Genomic DNA, 22,829 nt, shown 5'->3' with positions numbered 1-22,829 from the left:
GCCTCAGCTTTTACTTGCTCTTCATCCAAGTTGTTGACACAATTTGTAATCAGTTAAACATTCTTCCAAAAGATACCCTTATAATTAGGGATGCCAGCCAGGAAATGACCTAATGTTTGCTGTATTTATGTAGTATAGCACCTTCTGAAAAACTTCATGAAGCAGGAGCCTGCTCAATCGATTAATCTATACCAACTCTCAATTATTTCCATTTCCCCATAACCTAGTCACTCATTTGCCCATTAATCCACTCAGATTCTACCTCAACTTTACATGACAAAAGCAAAAGGCTATTCAAGCTTTAGGTTACTTGTTTGTTTTCCCTTTCATTGTTTTGTTGACTCATTTGATATATGTTGTAACTTTTTGTTGCGATGTCTCCAATACCTATTACTAACATATCCCCTACTATAGTCATATCATACTAACTGGTCCTTGTTTTCAATTTCCCTCTCTTGAATAGTGGAGTTACATTTGCTACCTTGAATGTCTGTTGCACATCTCTAATATTTTTTGACTCAGAACAGTCTTGTGGACCTGACATTAGAGTTCAACAACTTCAGATAATCAATGTTTCCAGTACTTTTAGTTCATATTTGCAGCATTCCCACCACAATTTTTTTTGGTAATTTCAGATAATTATTCAGCATTTATAATTCCTGTAGACTTCTGTTAATGCGAAATAACAAATATTTAAAAAGACAAGGCAGGAAGCTATAGGACAGATAGTTTAACAGAAGCTATTACTGAAGACGTTATAGAGCACTTGGAAGATTCAAAGCAATTAAGCAAACTCAAAAGATTTGTGACAGGAAAATCATCTTTGACCAATTTATTGTAGTTTTTTTAAGAAGTAACTAGTACTATAGATTGTGTTTAATTCACAAGGTTAATATGCAGGTAATATGCAGGTAATCAATAAGTTAACTTATTTATTGCTAGGGGGTAGTTATGGTCTTCTAAATTAATAAGGATGTTAAGCAATTACTGGACTGATTATTGGAGTGGGTGGGCTGTCCTGTGAAGAAAGGTTAAGCAGGCTATGGCTTTATCAGCTGGAGCTTAGAAAGCAATTTGAATGGATGTTTATGATCCCAGTGGAAATGATGTAAAGACAGCTCCACTTGAAGGAGATCTGGAATTGAGTCAGTGTTTAAAAATGAATTGCTCATTTAAAAATGGATGAGGCAAATTTTTTTTTCTCTCAATGGATCATGAGAATTCACCTTTGGAACTCTTCCTCAAGATATTCAAAGATTCCATTAACATCTGACTTTTATTCATGGGTAAATTTCTTGATGCAAAAGAATATGGTGGATAGACAGAAGCGTAGAGTTGAGGTTATGTTCTGATCATTCAGTCTTTTTGAATGACAGGAAAGGATTGGTGCTGGGTGATCTGAGTGTTGCTAATTCATAGATTTGTATACCTTTAAAACTTCAAATGATCAGGTTATTAGTTTCTTACACCCTTAATAAAGGTAGTGTAGTTATGACACTCTTTTAAAGTAGAGATTAGGCGATCTGATGAGTATCGAAGTTTTGAGGGGCAGTGGGTGAGTTGGTGATTAAAGGAAAAGCTTATGGTCTTTTGCAGATTGTGTTGTCAGAATTTGAAATCCTCTTCTAAAACTGATGTTTGCAGCATTTTTCAGCATAATTTTTCAAAAGGGAAGTGGAAAAGAATGCAAAAAGATGAAAAACTGAGGACCGGGCTACAAGCTGTCATAGCGAATGTGTTATTGCAACTTCTTTTGCACCACCATGTCTACAACTGCTTAGATCAATTTGCAAGAGGATTGATATTTAAATATGTATTAAATTAGATAATGAAAATAATCACTGCACACTGCAAATTAACTGTAAATTGTAAACTGCTTGTGGTCAAATTTTAATGACTGCATCGCTGGGTGATTTACATACTCTTCGTGCTTTGATATAGGGATGGAAAGAACTAATATTGTAATCAAAAGTTTCATGTGTTAAATGCAGTTGTATTCCTGTCAAGATTGATATATTGAAAGATATTTGTCCATGATATTTTAAATTGAAGACTAGATAAACAATTTGTAGAACTACTATAAGTGATTCAAGTGTAGCTTGTACTGTTACTTTTTTTTTCATCTGTATGTCTGTATTGCGGTATGATTTCTGATGATGAGACCAATGGGATTAGTTCTGATCTATTACACTCATTCCTTAGAATCACTTTAAAATAATTAATACATTCATCCTTTGCTTCTGATATCTGAATAGCTTGCTAACTATTGATCTCTTGAGGGTAATAAATGAAAATATCTTCATTCTCTACTTTTACTCTAAATTTCTCCTGATTCTCAATAGAATTTGTCAAAATGTTTTTCAGGTACTTCAATTGAATCAATTCCAATCAAAGCTGAAGCAGAAGATCCAGATTATTATCGATACAGTGTTCAAGGTAATGTAGAAACCGTACTCCATAAAAGATGTATAGTTTTAAGCCTTGGCATGTTATAAGAAAGTTCAGCACGTTTTTAATCAATTTCATTAAAACATGATGAATGTCAGTCACTTCAATTTAAAAAAAAATTGCCATTTTTAACATTGTTTTCTACTGATGGGTTTTTACACGTTTTAAAACTTTTCTAAAACTTGACCACACATTTTTTGGCAGGCACGGTCCATTACATAATTCAAGTAACTCCAAATTTTCAACAGCATATTTCACACAAAGTTCAAGAGTATAAAAGTGTGTAGATAAAGGGATTTACAAAAGTAGAGAGGTTTAGCTTGCAGTGGTGCAGGACGTTGGAGGAATATGTGGAAGAGAGGCAAATAAGCTCTGGACAAGTGAAAGAGGCGAGGACAGTGGTCTCCAACCTCTGGGCTGCGGACCGATACTGGGCCGCGGAGCACGCAGGGGTGCAGCAGTAGGCGGAACGCACCCAGCACATCTTCAAGAAAAAAAACAAAATAAATAAGCTAATTGATTAGGTACTGCCCAGCATGTAAGTGTCGGCCCAGAAATTAGCTTGTTTATTTTGGCTTTTTTCTTAAAGATGTGCTGGGTGCGTTCTGCCTACTTCTGCACCCCCTGCATGCTTCGCGCGCGGCCCAGAGTTTGGGGACCATTGGGTTAGAACACACATTACAAAGTACTGTTTGGCTTGTGAGAACGCAGATCTTAAGTGGAAGCTAAAACAAATAGAATGCATTTGGTGAATAAATCTTCACAGTCCTCTTGGGTAGAGAGCTTGAAAGTTCACTACCCACCGGCTGAAGAAGTTTCTTGTATTTGATCTGAAAGTAATTCCTAATTTGGAGACTATAATCCTTTGGTTTTAGGCAGTTTGGCAAAGGAAAGCATTATTCCTGCATTGATCCCACTGTAGCTATATTGTAAAAAATACATTTCAAGATTCAAAAACTTCATTGTCATTCTAACAGTACATTAGCTCTGCAGGGCAGAATGAGGCAGTGTTTCCCAGGAGCAGTGCAATCATAACATAACAAATGCAACACTAAATAATAAACATAACAGTAAATAGTAAAACACAACAGCCGCATATCAGTTAAAAACAAGTTATAAGTGTCCAGTGCAAGTTAAAACTGTCCAAAGCAGAGTCAGGTGGAGCAGCTAGTTAGCAGTCTGACTGCCTGTGGGAGGAAGCTGTTTAGTAGCCTTGTGGTTTTAGTTTTGATGCTCCTGTAACGTCTACCTGATGGCAGAAGAACAAACAGTTCGTGGAGAGGGTGTGAGGGGTCTTTAATGATGTACCGTGCCTTCTGGAGGCATCCAGAAGCATTGGAGCATTGTTCCTAATGCTAGAATTTGAGTCCAATCTGTTTATTCTTTCATCAGACAATTTTGCTCTTCTCCTAAGATTAGTCTGGAGAAATTTTATTACGTTCCCTTGTGTTGTAACTACAGCAAAGGTACTAACCACTCTCCTCAGGACTTGGGTGATGTTACATTGCCAAATTTCTAGACTATTGAATGTAACTCCTTGATAATTGCCAAGCTAACTGAAAGACGAATGTGCTCTTGCTGTATATCCATGTTCCTGACTCTTGGTGTCCCTGTATGTACCTCTTGGTACATACCCAGCCCACATCCTGACTTCTGGCCAAATGACTTTCACTGTGCTTTAGATTGAGTGAGCCAAATTAAGAATTATAAGGGTTTTTGAACAATTGGATACAGTTGTATATAATTGCCCCGTCCTGTTTAACAACCTTTTGTGTGGCACTTTTGATAGTTCAAACACACCTTTACCTATATTTTTTTTATAATCAACTTGAAAACAAACTTTTGACCTGTTAACCTATAACTTACATTCATTACAAAGAGGAGAAAATCTGCAAGAAATCCAAGCAACACACACAAAATGTTGGAGGAACTCAGCAGGCCAGGCTGCATCCATGGAGAAGAGTAAACGTTGGACATTTTGGGCGGAGACCCTTCATCAGCATCAGTATTTTGTGTGTGTTGCTATTCATTACAGATGATTTTCTTTTCACAGATTAATGTTGACTGCTCAATTATATAAATTTCTGATTGTTCTGTTAACATTTCCTTAATATCTTCTAGCATTTTCCCTGCCACTTGTGTAAAGCCAGCTAATCTGCAATTAATCACTTTTTCCCTCTTGTGTTCTTTAGTGGAGTTAGGTTCCCACTGACTGAAACAGAGCAAATCTATCTAGAAGGAATGGAATTTTGAAAATGCAGTCAATGTTTCTGCTATCTTCATAGCAATCTCCGTTAAGATCCGTGAAGTACCCCCAGTCCCACTAACTTTATTTTGGTTATAAAGTGCAGTCCAATTGTTCTTATGTCGCTAGGAGGTTTTTGTGTCCATTTGATGAAGTTGTCAAGAAATAGAAATTGTGGGGGATCGTTATTTGGAATAGCTTCACAGTTTCATGAAGGGTCCTTCATAATACTTCTAGTTTTTAAAATAAATTTAACTCTTCCAATTTTGAATCCTTATGATTTAATTTTTATTGAACCACATTTATTAAATCATTCAGGTTAATGTTACTGATATGCTCATGATTTTTAAATTTTCTATTTTTGGGTTTTCTTGACCTTTCGCCACAAAAGCAAGATATATAATAACATCTATTTGTACCTTGGCAGTCTAAAAGTGAACTTGCAAGTTGAAGATCACTTGGCCTGTATTAGGAAATGCTGCATGGCATGAGATTTCAAAATAAATAATAACGTGAAATGTTCTGTAAAGGTTAGTTTAAAAACTTGTGTTAATCTAAGTTTAATCTTAATTTCAAAATATAGATGTTTGGGCAATACTTGAGACCTTTGAATTGTGTGTCTGTTTTTATAGAGCTACCTGATTATTTCTGTTTGTGTGTCAAGGTTGCACACTACATCTTTAAAGAAATTGCTTAAACATTGTAATTGGCAATGGAGGTGCTAAAATGCTGCTTTTCATGGCAGGGCCAGGTGTGACGACTTCAGATGTTATTGATACTGCAAGACCTTCCCATTCAAAGTCTTTTAAAGGTATTTTTTCCACCAAGTACTTTTGCATTGATTGTACAGTTTTCATGGCTAATTTGATTGCTGTTATTTTGGGTGGGAAGCTTTAGCAATAATTTATTGTCAAAATGAAGTATTTGGTACTGCTTTCTTCCATCTTTTGGGGCAAGGTGAAATTATTTTGCATGATAGTATTCTGCTTTCATCTAAACCATGTCTTCAAGAAGTTCAAGTACAACTTGTGGAAGGCCATGAGGATAGCAAAGTGGAAATTCTTTATGAAAGTTGGATGCACGACATGTGTGGCAGGATTTGCATGCCATTACTTAATATAAGGCAACACTTTACATTATAAGTAGCAGTGATGCTTCATTCCCCAATGAGCTCAACAGCTTTCATGCATGCTTAGAAATGGAGAGCAACCCTACACCTATGTGAATCCACACACCATCTTTTGAACCTTTGGTCTGTCTTGGAGGCTGATGTTGAACATTCTTCAAGGGGCTGAATGCTCATAAAGTGCCTGGCCCTGATGGTGTACCTGGCTGGGTACTGCAGACCTGTGTTCAAGGACATCTAGAACTTTTCACTCTTGTAGTCTGAGGTTTTGAACTGCTTTAAGACACCATTCATACCAGTCCAAGAAGAGCAGAGTAAACTGCCTCAGTGACAGTCAGTTGGTTCAGATCAACTGTTATGAACTGCTTCGAGAGGTTGGTTACTTCTAGAGTTAATTCCTACCTGAGCAAAGATAGAGACCCGCTGCAGTTCACCTGCTTCCGCAATATATCTACAGTGGACACAATCTTGCTGGCTTTTCACTCTGCGTTGGAGCACCCAGAACATGTGCCAGGATGCTGTTTGTTAATTATAGCTCATTGTTCAAATCCACCATCCCCTCAATATTAATCACCAAACTTTTGAACCTGGACTTTTGTGTCTCCCTCTGAAACTGGAACCTTGACTTTAACAGCTCAAGTGCCATCTATAAATTTGCAGGTAACACCATTGTTTTTGCTAAACTCAATAGATGGCAGTGAGGATGTGCAGAAGATAGATTGGTTGGTTGAGTGGTTTCACATCAACAACCTTGTACTTGCAAGACGAGGGAATTGATTCTGGAATTGTTTCAGGAAAAAGAAATTGTGAGAGCGCACCTTACTCCTCACTGAGGGCTTATTAGTGGAAAGGGTCAGCAGGTTTAAATTCCTGGGTGTCAGCATCTCAGCTTTATCCTGAGCCCAACACATTGATGGAATTATGAAGAAGGCATGTCTTCAGCTCATTAATTAATTCATTAATATTGTGCGTGTGTGGAGCAAGGACAACAACGGAGTTGTAGGGTTAAAGTTTTGTTGAGTCATGTTGGCCACAGTACACGCTTGGTTACTTACAATGTGGGAGCAATGAACCGGCCCCATTGAGACAAAGGTGTACACTTGAAAGCCCACACAGAGAGGGCTTTCCGTGAGAGGAAGCACAGTTCATTCATTATACGATCCAATGTGATTCATTTAGAACTTTGAGTTTTGGTATGTTACCAAAGACTTGGACCATACTATGCAGGACATGCCCTCTTTTCGTTGCTACCATTGTGAAGGAAGTACAGGAGCTTGAAAACCCATATTCAGTAATTCAAAAACAGCTTCTTTCCCCTCCCCTGACAATCAGATACTGCCCAGTCCTTGAAGATGACGTTTGTATTCCTGGTTTTTTTTTACAATATTTGCTAATTATAGTAATTTCTTTGAACTATACTGTCGCTGCAGAACAACAAATTTCACATGATCAAAGTCAGTGCTATTTCTGATTTAGACTGTTTCAAAGGAAAAATGAAAGATTCATTGCATTTTCTTTCAAAGCATTAGAAGATATTTTGCTTTTGTAGCTGGTATTTAATTTGGCATTTCAAACTGTCCCCATGCCTCTTATTTAAAATGACCAATTTTGTTTAAATTCATTCATGGTTATATCATCTTTACTTGTGTAACTTCTGAACATCCAGGTAGTGAACATACAGTCGACTTAGAGAATTCCAATCTGTTTGTCATAAGGAAACCATGTGCTTCCAAATACTCTGAAATTTAACCCTGATGATGGATTCTTAAAATCTTACCAACTATTGAATATAGGCCAGTTAGCCTGACATTTCTTGTCGTTTGTCTCCTTCCCTGCTTAGAATGGAGTGACATCAGTGATTTCCAGTGCTTTGATGCCTTTCTTGCCATTACTGAGTTGTGAAAGATCAGAACTAATGCCTGCACAGTTTCTTCAGCTAATTCTTTCAGAACCCTGGTGTGCAGTCCATCTGGTCCAAGTATTCACCTTCAGATCTTGCAACTTCTCAGTCACCTCTTTAGTAATAGTGACTTCACTCACTTCTGCTCCCTGACTCTTAAATTTTTGGCATGTTTCTTGAGCCTTTTACAGTGAAGATTGAGGCAAATGACTTACTCAATTTGTTCACAATTTTTTTGTTTTGTCCAGCGTCATTTTACAATGTCTACTCTTGCTTCTCTTCTTACCTTTTATATAGCTGGTAAAAAAAATTTTGGTAGCTATATTATTGGCTAGCTCAGTGGTTCTTAATGTGGATGTCATACTGGATTTTGTAAGGGGCTACAACTTAAAAAAAACTGAGGGCAACAGGAGTTTCTGAATGAGCCATAAATTTACTGTCTTAATATATAAATAAAAAGAAATGTATATATAACTTAATTGGAACCCTGAGTAAAGTGAATGGGAAAATATGCAAGATAGTGCAAATGATGCAGCAAAACAGCTTAGCCTGTCAGCCGTTACTTCTGCTCTTGGTTGACCACACACAAATCATTGTTCACATCTTGTATGATGGCTCACTGAGCCCTGCTCAACATCCATTCCCAATCACAAGCTGCAGATCGGCAGGACTGTCCCAAGGCCAATCAGCAAGTACGTAGCAGGAGACTGTTTTCCTTTTACTGACCTGTGCGTGTTATAATAATAAAACGTGACACGAAGGCTGCAGTTGGGCCATCTGCCAGAAATAGCTAAACTGCAGAGGCGAGAATATGTGAAGTCTATCACTGCATCACTATCTACCACTACAGCTTCCATTAAACGTCTGATACTTAACCATATTTTGAAGGGAAGTTCAATTTGCTTTTCTTGGTGTGTTCATGTTCCTCATTGTAAATTTACACATACAAATAGCATTTAATAAATTTTACCGACCAACTTATATTATTTTTAAAAATACTGCCTAAAGAGTTTTAATTTTACATGTATGTTCAATATCGACACTTTTTCACTTGAGATTATACTTGTAATTCTTCATTTATTTATCTTCTATAGAACCTACTCACACAATTGCATTGTTGTTACTAAATCTCATCCTATGATATTTCAAACTTAATTGTAAAAGCTATCAGGCCACATAATATAGATGAATCATTGATTCTGTCTGCAGTTTCTTTTGTAATTTCTACTTTTATGAATCAGAGTGTATATGAAACTATTCAAGCCATCCAGTTGAGTAACTCATCAGTATCAGAGTATTGATGAAATGTCAGACAATATGGAAAAACAACTATCATACAACTGCAAGTTAAGAAGTCTGCCCTTGAAATGGATGAAAACGCATTATGTGATAATGAAGCCCTTCTGATGACATACTAGTTTTTTGATTAGGTCAGTGAGGAAATGCTTTTTGCCCAAAAGCTTAAAATAGATTTTTGAAGAAGTCAAGCTATTTCTTGGAAAACAATATTCCACTGGAAAATATAATGGCTTGTTCAACTGATGGTACTGCTTTGAAGGTAGGAAGATACAGAGGACTTATTTCTCATTTTAAAAAGAATGTTGTGTCTGATTTTTTTTGCATACACTGTGTCATCCACTGTCTGCATGCTGAAATAAATATTGGCTATATATTAGAATAATTAGTGCAGTTCTATGAGAACAGTTTCCTGCTTCTAATACTGGTGCCAGTGACTCTCAAATTCAAACCTATTTCTTCCACACCAAACTTTGAGCCATATAGTTAAACATTAATTTTAACCTGTGCAAATTTTCACATGGCTTTGGTAGCAGTCCAGAGATTATTTAATTTTGGTCCTGCTTTTTAAATTGGTCCCCAAACTCTTTCCTTGTTCTCCCTGCGTAGTTGTCATCCATGTGGACCATGGCAACTCGATCTTTTGCCTCTCATTCTAAAATCTTTTGCAGGTCAGTTGAGGTGTCTTGAATCCAGGCACCAGACCATCACCATAGGCAGTTGGGACTCTGACCTTTGTGACAGAATTGTCTATTCCTCTGACTATACTATCCCATCCTCAATTAGAACTACACTTTTTTCCCCTCTTGAATCTTAGTGTCATTATTAAGTTGCCTGAAATTCCTTACAGCCCCCTGTCTTGCCTGCATAGGGAGGAATAATTAGACAAGCTGAAGAACTGCCCAGCACTATCTCTGCAATCATATCCTCTTGTCCCTAACCACAGATTGAATTTGAAGCAGTTAATCTAATGGGTGTGACTGCCTCCTGAAATACAGCATCCACTCACTGATGTGTTGCATGCAGTATTTGAAACTTAGATTGAAGATCATGTAATTTTGAGCCCAGGTTCTTCGGGCAACCAACATTTGTTGCAGATGTGGTCCTCAGGAAACATAATGGGGTCCATCAAGTCCAACATCATACAACTGCAACACATCATCTAATCATGCACCTAATTTATTTAATTAAATTTGATGTCTTTTTATTTAATTACCATATTGTCAGATATTATCGGTAACTTGAAGTCTGAGCTATAAGTTTAAGCAATTAATCTAACTAATTTAAAGAGGAAAATTTAAGGGTGTTACCTGGTCCTCTCTGAAGCCTTCTCCTTCAAGCCTCTTGATCCAAAGCCTCATTATTTTTCCACTGGAGGTACATGCTCAGTAAATGTGTTGTTGAGTGGTAGCACAGAATTGAGGAAAGAATGGCCAACTCCTACTCCTTCTGTGTCTTGATTGATTTTACTTGGTTGTGTTGTGCCATTGGTTTTGGAAAATTTGCAGTTTCCCTTATCTTGCTCAATCACACTAGATGGTGCAGTGGTGCTTGTGGTGAAATTCTTGAGCTGGAAGTTTCAGTTGCACTGAAATATTTCAACTCCATATCTACAATGTAAAAGCATAAAAATTATTGGATTGGAGGTTAAGGAAATTGAAAATGTTGCTGACAATCAAGTTTGGATCAAATGATTCTGATGTATGGGTGGGTAAAGGAATATAGCCAGAGCAAGATGCTGGAAGTATTTTGAGAAATTGCTGATGAGTAGTTCACGATGTGATGTGCCCACTTTTCATGGGAAATAGTGCTTCACAGTTTGTTCTGATTCATTTGTTTCTATTGCCAAAATTTTAAAAGCTGATTTAAGATGATGAATAGTTATCCGAATGCTAGCTAATGACCCTAGTGATCTGTTTGGAAAAACGAGTTTAGTGCTGCTCTGTTTTGTCCCTTTTTGTATTACCCACTCAGCTTTCATCCATTCCATAGTCCCACTTTTGTGCAATCTCAACATACTGTAGATTATGATTTGCAGCAATTTTTCTTTACGTGGAAGATTCTGGTGGAAGACCAATACTTCGTGTCGTGGATGGTATTTTGGGTGAATAATATGATGGGCTCCAAGGGTCAAGAGAAATGGAGAATAAAAGGAAGGCAAAGCAGCAGCAGGAGTTAGTAATAGTTGCCACTCATCCTGCAGATTTGTTTGGATTGCACATTTATTTGTGATTTTTAAACACATGACGATGGAATGGCGCACACAGTCAAAACAAATGAGAATGATTGGAGGCTGTAATAGGTTTTATTGTGTGTACATTTCATTGTTGATGACTGACTTTGATTTGGACAGAAGTACAAATAATAAATTAGACAGTATAGAAAATAGAGGATGCAATGAATAAACAGTGTACTATGGAATTTTGCAATTCAATGTTTTGGATCGAGGATGAAGATTAATAGGAAACACCAAAACACTCCATAAATTTGCAGATTTTTAACTTATTCATGTCTATTCCAACCAATAGTTTATAAAACATTATCTTTTTTCAATTTTGATTTATCCTCTTCATTTCTCCAAAAGTTTAATTTTCAAAAAGCCACATCATTTCAGTCCTATGCAATTAACATATTGTATTGCATATACTTGCAGATGAATTAGTATTTTCGGTTCACTTGGCATGATGCATAGAACTTTAGAGTGGATCTACACATCCATTTAAAATGGCATTGTACATTAAGGAGTACAAAAATATATTCAAAAGTAATTCAAAGTATCATCTGCCAACAGGAGGAGAGTTGCCAAATGAAGCCAATGCATCAAGTGAAGAGACTGAAGAGGAATTTACGGCAGATGGTACGAAGTGGACTTTTGATTTAAGCCCCCTCAGAACTTTAAATTAGTGTGTCACAGTCCCAGAGAAGTAACAACACATTAATGCAGAAATTTTTGAACTGGCAATGTAGTTAACTTTTGAAGCATAGAAATAAAAGTGCAAGTTTTTACATCAGTAAGTTGCTGTAAAACTTTGGATGATCAGTAGACTACTATATTCATAGTAGTTTGATTTATTGAAAGGTACAAAATTTGTGGGCTGCTTAGTTTGATTTATTGACATTTTTTCAGGTGAACTTCAGGTTATTTTTCTGATGTCTTGGTAAGGTCTTGGTGAGATTGGTGTTTCAAGTATGTGCATCTGGAATTACTGGTTATTATGGGGCTTGACGAGCTCTAAGTTCATGAAGTTCTCCTCACTGACATACAGTTGGCCCTCATTATCCGCGACCAACCAACCGCGGATTGGGAAAACCCGGAAGTACTCACTCCAGCACTCGTTGTTTGAGCATGCACAGACCTTTTTTTTCTTGTCATTGTTCCCTAAATAATACAGTATAACATAATATTTTACATTGGGTAATATAAGTAATCTAGAAATGACTTAAAAGTACAGGCAGTCCCCAGGTTATGAATGAGTTCCATTTCTGAGTCTGTCTTTAAGTCGGATTTGAAGTCGGAACAGGTACCTCCAGTATTATTTAGCGTCAGTCAAACGTTTTTCTTAGTATATAGTACATATTTTACCTTTCTATGCATATAAAACACTTGAGAAACATACGTTTTTCAATAATTAAACCACTGTGTTGCTTAGTAATAATTGTAGCTTTCCTTGGGGCAGGGCCTTTCGCATGCTCCATTAAAATTGTTCTGATCGTTGACCGACTGTAGCCTAACACTTTTCCAATGACTGATGGCATTTCACCTCTTTCTGATCGCTTTATTACTTCCACCTTATTTTCAATCGTGATCGTAATTATTTTCGTGAACAGAAGCACTGCGGATTGAAAGCTGCGCTGCCAGGTCCAAATGTCCATCATTCTGAGACATGTTAAATAAAGTCCGGGGTTCTGCTGGGTCCTAAAGACCACCGCACTGGGACAGGTTAAATAACAGACTTGAGCATCCATGTTTTTTTTTATCCGTGGGGGGTCCTGGAACCAATCCCCCGCGGATAAGGAGGGCCGACTGTACTCTGCTTGTGCCAAAGTTGGAAAAGTTGTTTTCCAATTTTGGTACAAACCTACTCGACTATTCAAGTAATAGCTTGATGTAGTGGTACTCATTGAATCTTATGATTGAAGATTCATTCCACTATCTACATCCCTGGGTATGTACTGTCACTCCAGCAGAGGTGGCGGTATAGTTGATATCTTGTCACTGCCTTTGAACTCGTCAACACTGGCACTTGATCTTATGAAACATCATGGCATTAAGTTAAACGTAGGCAAAGAATTCTTCAGCTTACAGCCTGCATGCCCTTTCTGCTGGTGAATCAATACTACTCCATGTTGAATGCCATTTAGGTGCTGAGTGTACTCTGCGTGGATACGTGTCACCAGAATAGCAATAGTACCTATCAAGCTAGCTAAGTATTAGAAGACGTTGTTGTCTGGATCTGGGGTGGGTGTTGAGGACCAGCAAGACAGGAAAACTATTTCATGTCATTCTCACCAAATCTACCTATTGCAGATGAATCTGTCAGTGACTGTATTGATCATTGCACAGTCCTTTTGGAGCTGAAATCCAGCTTTTACAGTGAAAATACACCATGTTGAGTGGAAATGCCATCATGTTAAATGGGGACAGACTACAAACACATCCACAAACTTGCTGAATGTTCCTGAGGTGCTGGTGCCAGCAGTAGTTGCAGAATTGTACTTAGTTACATACAATAGTACAGCAAGTTACATATCCTTTGGCCCACAATGTTGTGCTGGGCTTGTAACCTACTCACAAGGTCAGTCTAATCTTCCTTCCCCACAGAGCCCTGTATTTTTCTTTCATGTGCCTATCTGAGTGTCTCTTAAATGTCCTTATTAGTTCTGCCACTACCAAAACATCGGCAGTGTGTTCCATGCGCTTAACACTCTGTTTTAAATAAAACCTTAACTCTGACAACCCTCCTATACCTTCCTCCAATTACCTCAAATTGTGCCTCCTTGTATTAGCCATTTCTGCCCTGGGGAACAGGTGCTAGCGATCCACTCTATGTATGCCTCTTACCTTGTACACCTCTATCAAGTCATTTCTAATTCCCTTCACTCTAAAGAAGAAAGCCCTAGCTCTCTTTAAGTAGTCTCATAACACATACTTTTTGAAATGGGCAGCATGCTGGTAAATCTCTGTACCCTTTCTCTAGTTTCCACATCCTTATATTGAGGTGAACAGAATTGAACACAATATTCCAAGTGCAGTCTACCAGAGTTTTAAAGAGCTGCAACATCATCTAGCTCCTTTTGAACTCAATTCCACGAATAATGAATGTAGACGTACCATACACCACCTTAACCACCCTATTAACCTGTACAAACAAGCTGGATGAACTCAGCAAGTTGGGCAGCATCCGTGGAACCGTTGATCCTATTAACTTGTATGACAACTTTGAGAGATCTATGGAAGTGAACCCTATGATCCCTTTGTTCCTCCACACTGCTAGAAGTCCTGCCATTAATCCTGTATTCTACCTCCAAATTCAACCTTCAAGTGTGAATTACTTCACACTAATTTTAGGTCACACTCCTTAGACCAGCTCTGCCTCTTGCCAATCTACTGTCTTAACCTTCAGCAACCTTCTATGATATCCACAACCCCACCAACATTTGTGTCATCAGCAAACTTTCTAACTTGCCCTTCCACATCTTCATCCAAATCATTTATCAAAATCTTCTGATCTCATTGTATTAAGAGATTTCCCTTCAAGTCTAATTTGTTTATTAACTATTTGCTTTTCACCAGTGCTGCTTGACCTGATCAGACTTTCCAACATTTTGCTATATTTACAGGATCTGCAGTTTTTATTTTGATTGCTTAAATACATAAAATGTTACTTTGGAAAAATTTTGTTTGCGCCCATTGCTTTGAGTCCTCTACAAATGTAAAATGGTTGCAGAGTCTGCCATACCCTCTACTGAAGTAATTATTATGTACTCTGCAGTAGACATAATGATATATATTTAACACATGAATCACTCACTGAAACATTTTAAAAGACAATATTGGGGTAAGAGATTGCTCTGCAATTGATTATTTTGAAAAAGCAGTGCAAACTCTTAAATTGTGGTAAATCAATTAACATTTACATTGCATATATCTTTAATATTTTTTCGTAGTGTGGGATAAACTCATTTTCATAATAATTGTGGCTTTATAGAGCTGAGGCCAATGCTGCAGAAGGATCTGATCATTGAGAAATTATTGAAGGTTTAATTAAAAAAGCAGCGTTTTCCATGGGACCATTCAAATATGTTGATATTCTGATCTTAACATTATGAAATTTGCAGTTAACGCAGTTATTTTGAAAACCTCTGTAGAGCTTCTGAAACACAATAAATCAGGGCGGATGCGGTGACCTTATTTAAGCAAAAGCTTTTCTCAATTGTGTAATACTTAAAATGGTATGCAATAGCAATGTAAGGTGCAATGTTTAATTTGTAAGGAGGTGATTTATGAGCAAATCAGTTTTATTTCAGTATTTTTCTTCAATTGGTAAACATTTGTTTTGTATTCTTTAGATTCAACTCAGCAAGAGCATTCTGAAACTAGTGAGGACCCAGAAGTAGAAGTTACTATTGAAGGCAAGCTTTGGTCTTTAACTTATTTGGTTATCTCCAGAAATCACATTAACTATTATTTTTGAATGTTCAATTAAGTTATTATTTTGTCTAGTTTCTCCTATTTATAATCTAAAATATTTGTGCCTGTTTCTACGGGATTGGATGAGCAGATAGTTGGTGAACTTGAATTTTGGAGCTGCTTATGCATTTCCTTCATTATTTTTCATCCCAATATTCTTGACCCTTACCCGCCTGGCACTTTATTCTCAAATTTAGGCAAATTATGTTTATAGTATAAAGTTAATTACAGGTTTCCCCCGCTGTTCGAAGGTAGAGCGTTCCTATAAAATGGTTCGTAAGCCGGAATGTTGTAAAGTGAAGAAGCAATTACCATTTATTTATATGAGAAAAATATGTGAGCGTTCGCAGACCCAAGAACTAACCTACCAAATCATGCCAAATAACACATAAAACCTAAAATAACAGTAACATGTAGTAAAAGCAGGAATGATCTGATAAATACACAGCCTATATAATGTAGGAATACTGTTCTGCAATTATTGCAGCACTGTCCACTGCAGCGAAAATCTCACACAAGCGCTCTCGGCAGCACTTGTGGCAGAAACACATGGCGCAAGCGCTTCCTGCAGAAGCACTCTTTCCAATAACCTTTAAGCTATGAAGCAAATAACACATAAAAACACACAGCCTATATAAAGTAGAAATAATGTACAGTGTAGTTTCACTTATCTGAATCGAGAATAGAGTGAGCACATTGATGGTGTGTTAGGCTGAGTCGTCTGAGTTGGGGTGGTGGGAGGTAGAGGAGACTGGGGTGTCATCTCATCGTCGTCTGTATCCATCAGGGCAGGCAGGTCACCTTCTATGTCTCCCTGCCTCGATGTCGAAGCACGAGTTTTGTTGTCTGCTGTGGCTGATGTGGAAGGCTTGAGAAACGACAGTATGCTTGACTGCTTAGCCTTGCACATTTTTCTATCATGCAGTTCTTTGTAGGCACTCAAACCATCCTGCAAATATGACCTAAACTAGTGGTCATCAACTTTTTTAAGCCCAAGATCCACTACCTCAGCCTTCGTGAAAGGCGAGATCTACCCCAAATTGATTAGTTACACGCATGTGCACCGGGGCAGAAACGACCGGAAGTAAAACCCCGCAACCCAGAAGTAGAAATAATGTATAAACACCAGGAGTACCCACCCTTTTTTTGCACCGCGGACTGGTTTAATATTGACAATATTCTTGCGGACCGACTGAAGGGGGGGGTGTGTTAAACACGATGGGAATACGGTGATTCTCGAAGGGGGGTTCCTTCTATTCCGCAATTTAGTTTTCGCGGCTCTCGGCACTTAGCTGCTGTCCCATGCTGCTCATGTTTTTTCCGCTGAAAAAAACTCTGTAGATTTGTCTTTAAGTGCGGGGTGCTTGGACTCGGCCTCATTAGACAGCCTCCTGCCCACCCGCTGCCAGATGCCTTGGTCAGGTGCGGCTGTTCGCGGGTGGAGTGAGAGGACAAGGTTAGGGCCGGAGGTCCCCGTGCCGGCAGTCGCAGTCCGGAGAGAACGACCGACGGAGCGAGGAGAGTGACAGGCCTGCAGCTGCCCCCATTGTAGGATCTATTGGCGGACAGAAGTTTGTTTCAGTAGATTGCAGCACGGTAGCTGCTCTGATACTTATGGAACCCTGAGCCCAAATTAGATCATCTGTGAATATTTTAGCACCGGGTTCCCCACAAACATTTGGTGTGCGAAACAGGTTTAGAGGTGGCGCCCATCTGTCCGTGCTCTAGGCCAGTAGCAACGGCACTTCCTGCCAGCCGTGCAAGACAGCTGGTTACCTGAGGCTAACCGGTGATCCCTGGTGTGAAGGTATCACTGCATTTAGGCGACTGATGACCTTGCGTGTGTTTAAGTTCAACAGTGGGCGTGACAGGGAATAAGAAAGGTGCAGCTGACTCATATTGATTACTCGCGACCTGGTGGTTGGGGACCACTGAAGTACACTGTGTAGTGCGGGGGAGCTACCCGCATGCGCACCGGGCAGAAAGAACAGAACTAAAACCTCGCAACCCGGAAACAATCTCTCAACAGTATTTGTGTATTTATTTTTCAATTTTTTGGGGGATCTATTGGAAAAGTCTCAAAGTTTGACCAGTTGATTGCGATCAACGGGTTGGCGACCACTACTTTAAACCTATGCAGCCTTTCAAAATTAAAGTCATACTTTTCTGCAATCATTGCAGCGTTGTCAATCGTAGCGAAAATCTCAACGCAGTTGCTTCTCGTTCAGTTCCTGGATGACTTCACTACTGCGTTTGGTTTCAATTGTTATCCTTTCCTCTTCATCAGCTCTTCATCTCTCAGTTCTTGGTCATGGGATGCCAAAACCTCTTCAACATCATCTTCATCAACTTCCACAAACCCTTAGCCAAACTCACTATATCCTTACTTTGTTCACCACGATTGAAACACTTAATTATGTCTAGTTTTACGCTAAGTGTAACACCCTTATGAGCTCTTCTAGGCTTTTCCGATACCTTAGATCTCAACTTGCTAACAGATGCACAAAATAAATAGACATAAAGCACAGATGCTCACAGGCACGTGTTTAAGCAATGCCTGCTAGAATGTAGTTCCGGGAGAGGAGCTTGGCAGCTCAGCGCGAGTGCGCTGCCTTTTTTCATAACAGTGGAAACACCTTCTGTTAGCAAAAGCAGGTACTAATGTAGGTCTTTTGTAACAGTGAAGTGACGTAGAGCTAACATTTGTAAAATGGGGGACCCCTGAATTTCAGAATGCATAATCTTTGAAAATAACAAATCAGAACTTTAAAACTAAGAAGCTTTGTTGCTCCTAAGCTTATATTTCACTTGATACCTGTAAGACAGTTCTTTATTGGGGCAGGGGTAATATTTCTGGGTAAATGCCATTAAAATGGATTAGGATATGTATTGTAACAATATGGCAGCTAATTGAGATTGCAGGAAAAGAACTCTGTAATCAGATACTTTTATCTCAGGAACATAAGTTACCAGTTTCACTGAGGCAGACCATTTAAAGAATTTGCTTTGGGATTGCTTCCCAAGCAATCACTTCCATTGATACCTGGTAAAACTCCCTTAAACAATATTGCACCCACTGATCTATCAGAATGAACCATTAAGCTTGACATCCTTGTTCTGTATCATTCTAACTGGTGAGGAGAACCTGGTTAATCATTATTTTTTAATTGGCTCTCATCATCAGCATTATAAGACTGTTTCGAGTGATTTTTTGTTATTTTCCGATTTGTGGACATCTGTATAAATGGAATCACTTTGCAACCTAGGAAGAGCCTTTACTTCTGTCATGAATGCATCAGCAAAATATGTGTTACTGGATCCTTGAAACTGTAAGGCACTCTACTTAAGATCATTTGGCCGATTGATGGGTACATATTTTGTTAGCACTTGTAAGAGTAACATGGAGAAATTTATAAAGCTCAATTTATGTTTTCAGATGATGAATATTTCCCACCAAATAAGCGACCAAAGAATACTGTACAGGCAACAGATGCTGGGGCCACAGTGAAGCGGAAAAGTAGGGAATTCAATTTTGGTGAGTTAAAGTACCATTTCAGTGTTCAGAAGAGGCCTGCTTCAATTACATGAGAAGTAGAACTGATTATGCAACAGTTAAATTGTATATTTTTAGTATTTAACTGTAAATACAATGGATTCTGGTTAATTGGGACATAGTAGGACCAGTACATTTTGGCCCAATTAGCCTCAATTAGCCAAGTTTCATGGAAATAATTAAAAAGGTTTTAAACACAAATTACCATTTTACTCAGTAACAAATGATGCATTTAAATGAAATACATTAAATTAGAACACTAAAAAGCCACTACAGTACTATAAAACTATTAGTTCCTAATTCTACGTTGCCTGGTCCTTTTGACTGTAAACGAACAAAATCAGCAGAATTACCTAGTGTGGATAATAGACTGTCTTCGAGCAATGCTTTTGATAATTGTGTCATCCAAGATGATTGTCGATATCTTCAAATTATTTGTAGTTACTAAATTGGTGAAGTAGTGAAGTTGTTTCATTCTCACTCCTAGCTGTTTCTAGCATCTTGAAGCTTGAATGCTTGAAACCACAGTGATCAAATCAGTTCTGAATTATCTTACTGCTTATTTCTCGCCAACTATCAGTGAGAGAAATCCCTGCTTTTTGAACACAAGCACATGGAACTGAAGTTATTTATAAAACTGTTCAGTGCAAGCATGGTGTTGTGTCTAATGGCTACACAAGTACATGTGTCTGATGCTGGTCAGGAACTATTTGCCAACAGGCTCCTGTCCCAATTATGCAGTATAGTGTCACAAATAAAGGGAATGTCTGCTATTCTCTTGAATACTTTTTGTTTGTTCAGAATTGTTCCAAATAAGTGCACCGCGTATCTGATGGCCCAGTTAACTGGAACCACTGTATTGTAAATTTCATTCTCCATTTCCAAATATAAACACTACCCAACTTTGCAAATTGAGTTATCTTTGCCAAGCATTGTTTACTGGCAAGCTTCCTGTGTTGTGTATAGTTTACATTGATTTGGTTTCCAAGGAACGTTCGTTAAGTAAGATTTCTGTGCAGACATTTATTTGGCTGATTTAAGGAAAGCAGTGAGTTAGACATGACCATGTTAATTTTATAACTCTGCAACTGATAAATAATAATTTGGAATTCTAATTGTCAAAAAACTGTGTTGGAACCAAGTATTTGATTGCTTGAGTGTCCTGAAGTTCATTGTAGATGGCATGGAATATTTACGCTTGAGCTTTAAAAAATCCTGCATTCAAAGCTGATAGTTGACATCGTTGACATCTCTGTCTCTCTTTTCAAGCTTTCGTCATTAATTTAAAAGCCTTTTTTTAAATGCAGAGCAGTGGAATGCTAGAATTACTGATTTAAGAAGGCAAGTGGAAGAACTCTTTGAAAAGAAATACGGTAATTTTAATTATTTTATGAAGTGCTGATCAGATAATTGTTAATTTGTTTAGAAATAAGGATATGTAAATCAATTTATGTTAAGATGGGTTGGCCCTAATAATGGTTTATTGGCTTTACTGTGTGTGTTTGTATCATGTAGTTATTTGCTTCACTTTGAATTAGGTCTATTTTAGCAAATGCTTTTTCTATTTATGTGGACAGAAGTACTCAATTATCAATCCTTTGGACATAGCTAGCTTTTTATGTGCTGCACATTAAATTATTTATTCCCTGTGTTATGTTAGCTAATACGGTGAAAACTCCAGCAATTGCAGTATCTTTTGAATTTGAGCATTACAATAATAGCAGATTTTTTTGGACTTTTGGACTTTATTGGAGATTTTCTTGGGGTATTGTGCATGAATAGCACAGGGAGCAAAGCCTACGGATTTTTGTTTTGACCACAGATGGAGCTTAATTGCATTTCTCTTTGTCATTAGTCAGTAACTTGTTTATTTTTGTTTTTAATTCCAGAAAGGCACTTGTTTATGGGACTAATTAAGAATGGATTTCTAACCCTACACACATTAGACTATGTAGACTATAGAAACACAAAAATTTAATATATTAAAGCCCATTTTCAAGTTGGCATGCTTTATTCTGCACTGCCATTCTCTGTTAGGAAATTTAGAAGGTTCTGATAACGATATCTTGCAATGCTGATGCTAATCTGTTTCGGTCTCTGCTGTTTCTTTGGATTCGTCAGCTGAATGGAGAGGAGGGACCTGCTGTATGGGCAACAACTTGCTCTCCACATCATTCTATCCTAGCTTTAGTGCTGGCTTGCATGTCGCATAGACAGATGACACGCAGCATCTATGGTGGACCCAGACCAATGGAGGGCCTCATCTTACAACATTAATATACAAATCATCAGAGGTTTCATCTCCCCACTTATCTGTCGAGAAGTAACATTCTGCAATTTGATAATCTTCCCATTCACCACTGTTAAAATATGTTCATTGCAAAGTAGAATGTAAGGAATTTAGAGCAGGTATTGCAAAACGCTGTTGTGATGGGATCTAAGTTTTACATTGTGTAATCTTTCAGCTGAAGCAACTCTAGCTACTGGACCAGTTGTGATCCCATATCCACTCTTCCAGTCCAATTCTGAAGATCTTTGTGTTGATGGCTTACCTGAAGGGATTCCATTTAGGAGGCCGTCCACCTATGGAATTCCAAGATTAGAAAGAATTCTTCTAGCAAAAGACAAGATAAAATTTGTTATAAAAAGGTATGGATTTAGTAAGGATATGATTTAATGGCATCATAAGTGGATCTTACTGCCCACTGTAAATCACTCCCTAGTTTTCCTAAAGTAGATTTATTGACTGCAAAGGGCGTTGGAATAACTGAGGATTTTGAGTGATATATAAATACAAGTCCTTTTACATTTAATCCTTTTCATAATGTATAAAAATCAGTCTTCTACTATGACTGTGATTGAAATTTATTAACTGGGGTGGGTGGAAATAGCTTGTGTGTTAGTATGTTCCTGAAATATTTGCATTGTTCATGGCTACATTGTATTATATTTCAGTATGCAGAATTAATTAACTATTAAATCTAAGCTTCAGACTACCTATGTTTAAGTCATTCACAGTCTTACTTTGTTAATCTTAGTTTCTGTATTGAAACAAACACGTTCTCACTTGTAACATTTCAAGTCAATGTTGGCTCCCAAAAGATCACCCATCAGTCCAATTTACCATGCAATGTATGGGGCAGCATGGTTGCATACTGATTATTTCAACACTTAGCAGTTTGAGTGACCAGGGTTTAATTCCTGCCGCTGTCTGTCAGGAGTGTGTATGCCTGTGACTGTGTGGGTTTCCTCCAGGTGCTCTGGTTTCTTCCCACAGCCCAAGACGTACCGGTTGCTAGGTTAGTTGGTCATCGTAAATTGTCCTGTGGTTAGGCTTGGGTTAAGTCAGGTGTTGCTGGGGCGATGTGGTTTATAGCCCTAAAGGGGACTCTTCGGTCCTGTATCTCAGTAAGTAAATAAATGTTTTCTCTTGTCAGGTGATCTATTTCCCTTCAGTTCTTTAGCCATGATACCCACCAGTGGGACTAAATTTGCATGAGCTGATAAATACCAGTGCATCTTTTGAATATGGAAAGAAACTGAAGCACCTGACAGGAACCTCCATAGTGC

At 38.0% G+C, this 22,829-nt stretch overlaps 1 protein-coding gene across 18 annotated transcripts in view; it reads left to right on the top strand.

The window, feature by feature from the left end:
* Positions 1–22,829, top strand: part of LOC132395887 (general transcription factor II-I-like) — a 154,337-nt gene that overhangs the window by 57,177 nt on the left and 74,331 nt on the right. For 17 of the 18 annotated variants that reach the window (XM_059973026.1, XM_059973031.1, XM_059973022.1 and 14 more), the window contains 7 exons: positions 2,365–2,436; positions 5,439–5,504; positions 11,807–11,872; positions 15,586–15,648; positions 19,143–19,241; positions 20,567–20,632; positions 21,725–21,908. In XM_059973026.1, the coding sequence (XP_059829009.1) occupies positions 2,365–2,436; positions 5,439–5,504; positions 11,807–11,872; positions 15,586–15,648; positions 19,143–19,241; positions 20,567–20,632; positions 21,725–21,908 (616 nt within the window). The remainder of the gene's footprint in view (positions 1–2,364; positions 2,437–5,438; positions 5,505–11,806; positions 11,873–15,585; positions 15,649–19,142; positions 19,242–20,566; positions 20,633–21,724; positions 21,909–22,829) is intronic. The other variant, XM_059973018.1, reaches the window with a different exon arrangement.

This window comes from Hypanus sabinus, chromosome 6, assembly GCF_030144855.1.
Source record: "Hypanus sabinus isolate sHypSab1 chromosome 6, sHypSab1.hap1, whole genome shotgun sequence".
NCBI classification, from domain to species: domain Eukaryota; kingdom Metazoa; phylum Chordata; class Chondrichthyes; order Myliobatiformes; family Dasyatidae; genus Hypanus; species Hypanus sabinus.
This window is presented reverse-complemented; position numbering and strand designations above follow the sequence as displayed.